Source organism: Anarrhichthys ocellatus, unplaced genomic scaffold, assembly GCF_004355925.1.
Source record: "Anarrhichthys ocellatus isolate YVR2014 unplaced genomic scaffold, GSC_Weel_1.0 scaffold868, whole genome shotgun sequence".
NCBI classification, from domain to species: Eukaryota; Metazoa; Chordata; class Actinopteri; order Perciformes; family Anarhichadidae; genus Anarrhichthys; species Anarrhichthys ocellatus.
Genome location: NW_022280842.1, coordinates 5,780 through 16,933, shown reverse-complemented (window position 1 = coordinate 16,933; position 11,154 = coordinate 5,780). Strand labels below are relative to the sequence as shown.

Below are 11,154 nucleotides of genomic sequence, written 5' to 3'. Positions count from 1 at the left end.
TGCTTTACTAATTATGGATTAGTTGGGCATGGAACTGCCTTTTTTTTTATGGAGGTGAGCAAAACATTCATTCAAAATGTGTTGACATTTCATCCTCTTCCTCTTTTGTCTTCCTGTGTTCACAGAAAATGTAATTTTTAACACTTTCTACTGAATATCAGCCTCTCACTGGCCACTCTTAATTCTCCTCTTGTGCAGCAGATCATTACCCACAATGACAGATTTGTTTTTTTGAATGCTCATTTTCTTTCTCCTCTCACGGTTTCAGACTACGCTGGAGCATGCTCGGCCCGAAGAGCCCAGCTGGGACGAGGACTTTGCCGATGTTTACCATGAGCTGATCCACTCGCCGGCCTCCGATACCCTTCTCAACCTGGAGCACAACTACTTTGTGAGCATCTCCGAGCTCATCAGTGAGAGAGACATGGAGCTTAAGAAGCTACAGGAGAGGTTGGTATTTTTCTAAAGCTCCACTCACCTTCTGTATTCTTAGCGCGCTCTCGCTCGTTCGGTTGTCTGGTTCATGTGCACATTGATCCTTTTAGGGGGATGGTATGTTTCTACGTTTCACTTATTTTAGTTTTTATTTGGGATCTGCTAAAATAGACGAAGTAGGACGACGTTCGCCCAAGATGCATCTGTTTCAGTCCTTTTGTGTTGACGCGCATACATGCACCTGTAGTTAACAGATGTTTTTTGAATTTATTTCGCCTTTAGGGATCGGAATATCAATCTGTTCATGATCATCAGATTGATTTAATTGTAGTTTTATCTTTTGAGTCCACATCTGTTTTGCTTTCACACAGCAAATGCAAAAGCTTCACAGCAAAGGGAGTGAATACATATACAAATGCACATGTTTTTTTTGTGTTTTCATTTTACTTCACCAATTTTGACCATTTTGTGTAAGTCCATTACATAAAATCCCAATATAAATCCATTTCAATTCAAGGTTGTAATGCAGCAAGATAGGGACAACACCAAGCAGGTGAATACCTTTGCAAGGCTCTGTAGATGAGGATGTATTTCCCCATCAGTCTAATAAAATCACTGAATATTTTGTTTCTGTCTGACAGGCAAGCCGCTGAAATGGACAAAGTGATGCATGAGCTGGGAAATACTTTGAATGACCATGATGTAAATGCAGTTGCCTCTCAACACTTTGATGCACAGCAGGTAAAAACAAAGTCGGGGTGCTCTGCAGCAGTGTTAACAGCAGGGGCACCTTGATCCCAAGTTATCATTTTACCACAGACATTTCAGGGGATTCAGTTTGGGAATTCTCCATTTATAAATTCAGATTTGCTCTCGCCATCTCAGTCAAAACATGTTGTTGTCATATTGAAGTTCCTAAGTGTTTGTCTTCTTTGAGCAGGTGTTGGAGACCAAGTGGGCCAGTGAGCTGAAGCAAGTTACTGGCATTCAAAAGCACGAGTATCAGCAGTGGGTCATCAGTCTGCACCAGGACCTGCAGAAATCCAACAACAGCAGCCAAATTAAGTGAGTGTGTGTGTGTGTGTGTATCAAACAACAGACTCTGTTAACATGTTGGATTTGCATGAAAACTGAAGCATGTTCTGTGTGTGTGTGGACAGCTGATATTGGTAGGCTTACTTTACACTCGTATGCAGCTTAACGGGCTCTTTCAGTTCTGATCGTCCTCCTTCAAATCTTGGGGTAAAAGCAATAGTTGATCCAAGACGATGAACAGTTCCTTCCTCTTGTTCGAAAAAGAAAAGCTGCAGTGCTGACGGATGTCTGCAATGTGCTGACGTGGCATCTGGGAGTATAGCATTGTCAAAAGGCAGCGACAGAACGGCACTTCATGGTCTTTGTTCACTGATCGGTGGGTTTAAGTTTATATGTATGGGGATTTAGCATGGAAGTAGAGTCAATATCAACCCTTAAAACTTACATTGATAAAATACGGTGATTTAGATTAAAAGAGGGATCTAAAGGATCATAGGAACTTGTTAAAACTGCATTAAACTGACAAAACAAAATGGTTTGAATATCCCCTGTGTGGATTGTGCTACTGTAAAAGTCTCACTAAATCCTGACTAGAGGTCAAACTGACACTTAACTAACAGGATCTTAACTGCTGCACTATATAATCCATGACATGTCTGCTGGCCCTTTTGAAGTACAGACCTCATTTACATAGAAGTTGAAGTGATTACAAGAGGTCAAAAACTCATCTAAGTTTGACTGATGCTGAGCTTTAAAGCATCAGTATGACTGGCATCGTGAGATGAGAAGTGGAAAAAAACCATCTAACAGTGGTTAACAGTAATGTAGTCCCGCAGAGTGAGTGGTGGTTTAAATTCAGGTCCTACACTCCCCCTGTGTTTTGATGGAATATCTAATATACAGTGCATCCGGAAAGTATTCACAGCGCTTCACGTTTTCCACATCTTGTTATGTTACATTTTAAACAAACTTTTTTCACTTTCTCATTATGGGGTATTGTGTGTAGAATTTTTGAGGGAAAAAAATGAATTTAATCCATTTTGGAATACGGCTGTAACATAACAAGATGTGGAAAACGTGAAGCGCTGTGAATACTTTCTGGATGCACTGTCTGCAGATACCACCAGGAACTGTATGCTAAGAGCTGCTCACACAATGTGCTGACCCTGCATCAGTTTATTTCTGAATGATGAATATCATTATCGTGTTATGTGTTGGTGGAACTTAAAACTTCTACATCAGCACTTTCGAACACTTTGTAAATATGCATTTTTAGAGCTACGGTCCCGTAAAGAAATTTGGGTTGCAATTTTGATTTGCTTGATATTGTTTCTTAATGTTTGTAGATGAAGTGCTGAAACCAAAAGTTAAATCCTTAGAACTGAGATTTGCATATTGTTTACATTATTTCTTGCTTTTAAATAACCAAAAATAAATGTGAAACTGGTCTTATCTTTTGAATACTGTACTTTTTCAGTATAAAAATAATCTTAGTAAATATTAAAATGTAATATCTGCAGTTTTAATTGATTTCTTTGTACCATTGATTTCCAGCGAGGAGATCAAGGTGCAGCCCAGCCAGCTGTCGGAGCTGGACGATTCTGGAGCCAGGATGTTTGAGGAGCAGCCTCAGCTGGAGGAGAGTTTTACGATACATTTAGGTGCTTCACTTCTAACATGCTCTCCAAATCTTTGTACACTGGTTTTTTGTGACAGCAGTATTGATGTGAGCTACAGTACAATGCGTATAATCGTCTTCTGATCAGGAGCACAACTGAAGACAATGCACAACCTGCGGCTGGTCCGGGCAGATGTGCTGGACTTCTGTAAGCACCGGCGGCACAGCAGTGGTGGAGCGAAGCTGAGGCGGCTGCAGACGGCCCTCTCGCTCTACTCCTCCTCGCTCTGCGGTCTGGTGTTGTTGGTCGACAACAGGGTCAACTCCTACAGTGGCATCAAGAGAGGTCATTTTGTTTTCTCGCTTTGTTTTTACAGTAAATAACACTTTAAAGTGTTTAAAGTGGAGTGAAAGTCATCTTTAAATGATTTGTCTTAAAGACCAGGTACTCCATTCACTTTTTTCATTTGTTTTTAGAGTCCGAGTACAGCATGGAGGTATAATAACAGCGATACGCTCTGGCTAAGTATTAACTTTAACTTCATGCATCATTTCATCCCTGGCCTGTTCTGTGTTGACCCCCCCAGACTTTGCAACTGTCGACAAGGAGTGTACGGACTTCCACTTTCCCTGTCTGGAGGCGCAGCTGGACGAGGTGCAGCAGGTGTTGCTCTACGCCAGAGCCCAGCGGACCAGCAAGCAGAAAGAGCAGCCGGGTTTGGTTTTTTTGGTTGCTCCACAACATCTATGATACAGACAGAACATTTAAAGAGGATTAGAAACAGTAATGCCAGACCGGTGAAGGTAATTGATAATTCTTTCTTCAGCCAGCGATGCATTACACAAGGCTTAACTAATATTGTTGATCATGGCCTTGTTTAGCAGGGACAAAGAGACTCACAGATGCAAGTGGTTGTACCATCTTAAGAGCTGTTTGTTTTGGCTAAATTCATCTCAACATACTGAATATACTGAAGCTGAAGTTAATCTCTAAATTACCTGGTTTGATGTTTAGCAAGACACGAAGGAGCACCTTCATCTCTAGAGTTCAAGCTGTCTTTAAAAGAGTGAATGGAAGGGGCGTGTATCTATATGAATGCCTGTAACAGTCTTGCACTACAGAACTTGACTCTGCAAACAGTTTCACAGAGTTGGAGCATGTCGGCGACATGCCGGCAGTATGAGTGGGGGGGGATTAAATAGTCAGGGAGTAGAAGACACTTTACAGAAAGCCGTGTCCAGATCCTTATCACAGCATACGTTGAGTGGTTGGTGGAGTAGAGCTGTATATAGAAACATTCTTTCTCAAGGAAAGGTTCAGCCGCCATTGCCATCAAGTGTCCTTATGAGATAAATTGACAGACTTTTTTTTCAGTGTACTGATTTTCGTTGTGTTTTTCAACGTTTATCCTGACAGAGATTCCAAGGAACGGAGGTGACGATAAGAGCAAAAATGTTGAAAGAAATCCATCCAACATCTTACCAGGTAATGGATATCGTTCAGATTGAGAGAGCAGAGAATCACTGCTTCTTTGATTTAATCCAAAATCCACACGTTCTGCATACCACATACCATACCTGCTGCGTCTCCCTCAAGGTGAGTTCTACATCTCGCGGCACTCCAACCTGTCGGAGGTCCATGTGGTCTTCCACCTGTGTGTGGACGACAACGTGCGTTCAGGGAACATCACGGCCCGGGACCCGGCCATTATGGGCTTGAGAAACATCCTGAAGGTCTGCTGCACGCACGACGTCACCACCATCACGGTCCCGCTGCTGCTGGTCCACGACATGTCGGAGGTAAGAGTGGCTGAGAGCACGGTGAGTGCTTGTTTGTATGGAGGATGTTCTTTCTCCACACACGCGCTTCATAAGGATTATAATAATGTCATAATGTGATACCCCAAAGAATAATTCAACCCATGTTTACCCCTGTGTTTTCTGTGGCCATTACTGATGGCACAGTCCCATTTTCGTCCCTTTTCATTCGGCCGCCGCTTGTTTAAGCACTGCATCCTCAGCTGTGGTCTGGCTTGTCGGGCACTAGCCTGTGAATTCAGCCTACGACTTAACGTTTCCCAGGTTCAAAACCGGGAGGGCAAAGTAGAGAGTCGTGAACTCTTCTGTTTACTTAGTAGCTCAGAGTGTACAGTGTGTACAGCAGCACTCTCTGTGCTCTCACACTGCAGGGGAGAGGAACAGAGAAAGCTTTCAGTGACTGATGACACTGTGAAATCAAGCCGAGTTCAGCCAAAGATCCCGGCACAATAAGGAGGATTTTTCTTTTGAATCTGGAATTTGGAAAAATCGTTACCGGAAAATCTCCTGGAAATTCATGGCAGAGCATAATTATCCTTCCTCGTTCATCAACTGAATAAAGATTGAAGTATAATAAACTGAGAATCAAGCCTCTGTCTGCATTGCACTCATGCCACAACATTCAATTTCTTTCCTTCTCATCAAGAGTCTTTGTTTACGTAACCAAATGTTTCTAACCTTCAAAGCACTGGGAACCAGAGGAACTTTAATTAATAGCTTCTGGTTCCACATCAAAACATTCCATCTGTAATCTTCCTTTCAGTCTTGTTTGACATTTAGTGGAGATGTCTTACCTGTTTGTACAAGCCTGTTCTTGTGTTTTGGCATTGAAAACACCATAGTCTTGTCTAGATTCTAGACAAAACTATGGACTCTAGAAGAACTGTAGACTAGACTGCAAAAATAAAACAGGGCTGTGCCTCTTGTACTTATTTATTTTTTAAATTTAAGACTTAAAGGAATATTGAAGCTATTGCTTAGTTAACCTATCATACACGTTTAAATGTTTGCAGAGAGGAGAATTGAAAACTCTGGAAACTGGCACTCCGAATTGGTTGACAGACGGTGACAATTTGACAACTGTTATATTCATTTCTTTGGTTGTTGGAGATGCATTTACTTGCCTCAATTGCTTGGCAAAGACCACACCTGCCTTTTGTTTTTTAAAGCTCCTGCGAACGTCAACAGCCAGCTCATCACTGACACCGGCGTCGGTGTACTGTCCTATTGTTGATGCGTCAGATACCTGTTGCTCAAGTCTGTGCTGTTTATCTCGAGGGCAAACCGTTTAGTGGGTGACGCCGTACACACGGGTATAAACATGGGCCTCGACGACTTCCCTGCCTCATCTTCATGGATTCAGTTTGTTGACATAGAATGGGTGTCTGTCTGCCTTTTTAAAATGTATTTCCCTTCTCATTTCTCCTCTCGTCTCTCTGCAGGAGATGACCATACCGTGGTGTCTAAAGAGAGCAGAGCTGGTATTTAAATGTGTCAAAGGTAGGATGACAATTGAACATTTTCAGTTCATGAATTGTTTTCTTGAGCTTTTCTGCTACCGCACACTTCAGCACTGTTAAAACAAGTTGCATTGCACCTTGTATTGGTCCCCATTCTGCCGTGTGTTGGTGAAGCAATATAGCAGAGATCTGTCAAGTCGAAGTCTACAGCTTTTTAAAACAAGAGCTCTTGTCTTTCCTCAAAGAGCAAAGTCCTTTTTCTCCTGAACTCCTCTTAGATGCACAAAATCATGTAATTACAAAACTGCATAAGAAAACAGTGCCTGGACTACACTGAACATGACGAATAGATATTTGATCTGTCAATTACTGTCAACCTGTTTTCATTTGCAGGCTTCATGATGGAGATGGCCTCGTGGGATGGAGGAATATCACGCACAGTCCAGTTTCTAGTGCCAAAGGTGAGAATGTACTAACCTTTTTATGTTTTTGGTCTCACAACTCTTAGCTGAGGCCGACGCACAGTCATCCTTTGGAGTAATTGCTTGCCAGCAAAATCTCTGTTAATTCAACAGAAATGTGTACTCAAGGACTCGCGTGTACACAACGTCACAAAAGGCACACCTGGCCCGGCTGTACGTAGCTTAGAAGAGCGACTGTTTGAAGAGCGCGCCATGAGTCACAGATTATAGAGCTTTAGGTTCTCTTGACCAGTGTTTGCACTACCGTGATAAAAGAACGCTGGGCGAGATCATCCATATAATTGCATGATATGCGACGGCATTAATGTGTCGTTTTCCAACACGGGGCGTAATCTTGAACTCACTTGGATATCCAGATCTAACCTTATGTAGAAGTAAGAGGACAAAACCATCCAGGTTCAGCTTCGCCGTCATTCTGTTCAGGTAGTTCTGACTTCATTGCTGGACGAAGCCGAACTGTTACTTTATTTTGGGCTCATCTGGATGTTGTATACCTAATAGGTTTTTATTTTTGTGGTTTGTCAGGAAGGCAGCAGAGCTTATAGCACAATCTCACGCTGACAGGTTAAGATGATAAAACCAGCGGCATCAAAGGACTCCCCGACTGCATTGGCTTCCTGTCAGCTACATGCTCAGACACCATTCAAAATAGCTGCTCTGAAACAACATTGTTTTCTGTGCCTCAAAGAGACGCAGCGGCTAAATATATACGCTCTGTGTTTGCGTGTGGATGAATGATGCGCCAGCGCTTAAAGATTAATACTTAACATTCTTATTTGACGGGTGGCGATGCTAACGCGGTATGCTCCCCCTTTGAAGTCACAGCTGCCGGAGCTCGCGTCATTTCAGCATCTTGACTTTCTTCAGGGTTAGACCCTGTGATGTTGAACTAAAAGCCCACCGCAGGGGCTGTTAACACTTGGCTGTATAGACAAACAGTCGGGATGTATTTTTGTTTCGAAAAAGGTGTCGTCGGTTCCCTTCCATTGTCACAGTGTGTGGACTAATAATGTGTACGAGAGGTGTTGTTTGTCACATTGCTGCACAAATCTCAGTCCCTTGCTGCTCACTAATCCTGGCTGTGTGTTTGTGTGTCTCTTCTTGTGTTGACAGAGTATCTCAGAGGAGATGTTCTACCAGTTGAGCAACATGCTGCCTCAGATCTTCCGCGTCTCCTCCACCCTAACTCTCACCTCAAAGCACTGATGGAGAGGGATGCACCACGTTGCCCCCTCGAGGCATTCCGACTAACACAGACTGATTTATTTTAACAATTATACAGACATGTTATATTCTTCTTCCTTTTTTTTGTCAGGAACTGTTGACAAAATTAGTAGCACATTGGCCCCATTCATTGAAATGGGGTCAACATAACACGGTGGCACTTACAGAAGATGTGCAAAAGAACAAGATTTTAAATGTGACATGAGACGTTTGTGTGCATTTGGTTATTTTTGCACCTTCCAAAGCTACACACGCTGTAAATACTTCTTACTGGATTCTGTGGCTCATCACCAAAGCAGCTGCTGCAGTTATCATTTCAGGCCCCCGGGGTGCAGTTCTGGTGACAGAGTTTTACGACATCATGACATCAGCTGCAAGTATACCAGTTTTCCTTCAAAGCTGTGATCTGTAGCTTTCCACACGTTCGAGCTGCTGCATGATGGATTAACAGTGTGTCGGTGAAGTTGTTTTAACTCGCTGGTACGGCGGGAAAATGCCATCGACGGAGCAGGAAAAAGAAAGCGTTTACTAAAGTGATGAAGCTGGATAATAGGGGCAATTGGACAGGTGTGACCTAACTGTATTAGCAACCACGCTATATGTGACTTTTGTAGTGTTACCATACAGATGGATGTAATGACTGTTGATTATAAAGAAGTCCCAGATCGCCTCTTTAAATCCATTTTTTTAAAGCTTTGATAGACAATATGAGGTCCCTGTCACCGTCACATTCCATCTGTTGAATGTTCAGGAAGAAGTCCTGATATATGATCACACAGTTTAGCCATCATATGAGATTTCACAGTCTACCAATGGGTATGGGGCTGGTATTTGGGAGCTGATTCTCCAGAGACAAGTGACAAGAACTTTGCTCTTCTAGTCCCAAAGACGAATGTCGTTGCTGCTGAGTTGAGCAACGTGCAGGTGTCTTTTTTATGCTGCATTGCAGTGAGTTGTAGTGAGAATCCGTCACACACACACACACACTGTTTGTGTGTGTGTGTGTGTGTGTGTGTGGGGGTGGGGGGGGGGGGGGGGTCCTCCCTTCTACCTCTGTAACAGCAGATGGCACTGTTCCTAAAGACAAAGATGTGACCAGGGTGACCACACAGGCACTTACACACTTAGTAACAGAGATAAAGTTTAAAAGAGCCCGGTGACTTCCATGTCGGTCCTGATGAGCCAGGAGGGACCTCTCTGAAAAGCTCAGCCTCAGTGGTAGATGTTTGTGAATTGTGTTGAACACTTGAACCTAATAAAATGTGTAATCTGTATATTCACTGTATATGTTTACATTTTTATGTTTGAATAAAAAAATGAATCGCTCACTACACTGATTTGATTTGAAATTCTTCATGAAAGCCGTCATAAGCTCATGACAGACTTTCACATTTTGGCTGGTGATGTTTCTTTCTCCCCCGCTGCCAACAGTGATACACTTAGTGGCGTTTGGTTCAGCGTGTTATTCCGTGTTGATGGGTTATCCACAGGCACATAATCTCTCTGATGTTAATAATCCATGTCATTCATTGGAATTACATTCCTCCTACATCTAATGGTGGCCTATAAGCCATTTCAGACGGACTGAAATCAATTCAGCTTGACAGAAAGTTTGCCACAGCCACGCTCGGCGGCGGTATTAGGAAGATGAAAAGAGTCGAGAGTGTAGCAATCACAGCAAGTTGCCTTCTCTCCTTTCCAGATAAACAAGGAGGACAGTGGCCCTGAGAGAGTTATGATATTGAATAGCTTCACTGTTTATGTCACGCTGCCATGCTGAGAACCCACAAAATTGTGAGAATATGTATTGCTGAGTGTTTGGCATTCTTGGAATTGGTCTCAGTGGCGTGGAGTGTTGGGTTTCCTTGGGAAGAGAATGCAGCTCCAACTCTTCCTCCTCTCTCAGTTCTGTACAAATGATTGAAATAAATCAGAGCAACATTCACAAACTGCATATGAAAAGTTTTTCCTTAAAGAACTACAGCACACTAAGTTACAAGTGGGGAAACAAGTATTACCAGGCACCTGTTAAAACCTGTTTTGTGAGTCGTAAAACCTAAGGCTCTCCTCAGGCTGAAGTACTCGTCGGTCGATGATGTCAAGTCACTCACACGCACAGAAACATGACCGGGGAACCGTCGTCATTATTAGTGCCTAACCGGAAACAATAGTTTACATTTGTCTGATTGATTCAAAACTTTGTCCTTCCCCGGAAAGCAATAAAGTTTTCTGTGAGTACAGGTTTTACCCTCACACAGCAGAACTATTCAGAGTTACAAGTCTGAGGAATGGCATAGTTGAAAGAGAAGAGAAAACAGGATTTATGTGTTTGTTTGTTTTTACTTTGTTACTAATAGATGATTACAGTTACGATGTGCTTAAAACAACATGAATTTATATTATAAGTTTTTTTTAATCCACAGGTTTAGGTTTCAACAGCCTGCTTAGCAAATTGTAGCTATACATTCACATTCACCAACCATGTTTAAAGATAAGAGCCTCATCGGTAGCATACATATTGGACTAAACTAAACTAATGTTAGAAGGTGCGCTTGCTTTCTGTAAGAAAATAAGTGAGGTGTAAGATGTAACTGTTATGTGTACAGGTGGTGCATATTAGGAAGGACAAGGTAGAACAACAATAGTTTATTTAAATGGTGGTCAATAAGAAATAACAGCAGAAGCGTTTTAAAGCATAACTAAATAAAAACACATCAATATCCTCATTGAATCAACTGTTTGTTTACGGCTGTTTTCCTCTCATATAACTACGTCACAGGTAATGCTACCGGAACTAGCTAGAAAACAAAACATTTTGTGACCATTATGAGGTACTTTGAAAGGAACATTATAAACATTAAAGTGCGTCTCTTAGTTGAGTTGAGTGCGCACGCATATTTAAATTCTTTATTCGTTTTGTTTGTTTTTTGTTTCATATGGAGTTATTAAGATGTTATTCAGCAAAAAGGGCCAGTTGCGAGTGCCCTCGGTCCTTTTATTTTTGAAAACGAGGACCGGAAGTTGTAGTTGTAATTGCCGCGAACTTGACAGCGTTTGTCACAGCTGGGTATCTGGCTCTCTG

The 11,154-nt window shown here is 42.2% G+C and overlaps 1 protein-coding gene across 1 annotated transcript; it reads left to right on the top strand.

Moving 5' to 3' along the window:
- The first annotated feature begins 75 nt into the window (after positions 1-75).
- LOC116377078 (protein C12orf4 homolog) lies at positions 76-9,626 on the top strand. Its single transcript, XM_031838621.1, has 11 exons — positions 76-450; positions 1,077-1,176; positions 1,376-1,500; positions 3,025-3,131; positions 3,237-3,434; positions 3,676-3,804; positions 4,506-4,574; positions 4,686-4,888; positions 6,349-6,406; positions 6,760-6,827; positions 7,962-9,626. The coding sequence occupies exons 1-11, from the start codon at positions 236-238 to the stop codon at positions 8,052-8,054; spliced, it is 1,365 nt and encodes a 454-aa protein (XP_031694481.1). The 5' UTR covers positions 76-235; the 3' UTR covers positions 8,055-9,626.
- Positions 9,627-11,154: the final 1,528 nt, after the last annotated feature.

Excerpts from the sequence above, each read along its gene's own strand:
- LOC116377078 (XM_031838621.1), top strand. The coding sequence starts at position 236 with ATGCTCATTTTCTTTCTCCTCTCACGGTTTCAGACTACGCTGGAGCAT. Across the intron at positions 1,501-3,024 it reads AACAACAGCAGCCAAATTAA|CGAGGAGATCAAGGTGCAGC; the intron begins GTGAGTGTGTGT and ends ATTGATTTCCAG. Across the intron at positions 3,132-3,236 it reads GAGTTTTACGATACATTTAG|GAGCACAACTGAAGACAATG; the intron begins GTGCTTCACTTC and ends TCTTCTGATCAG.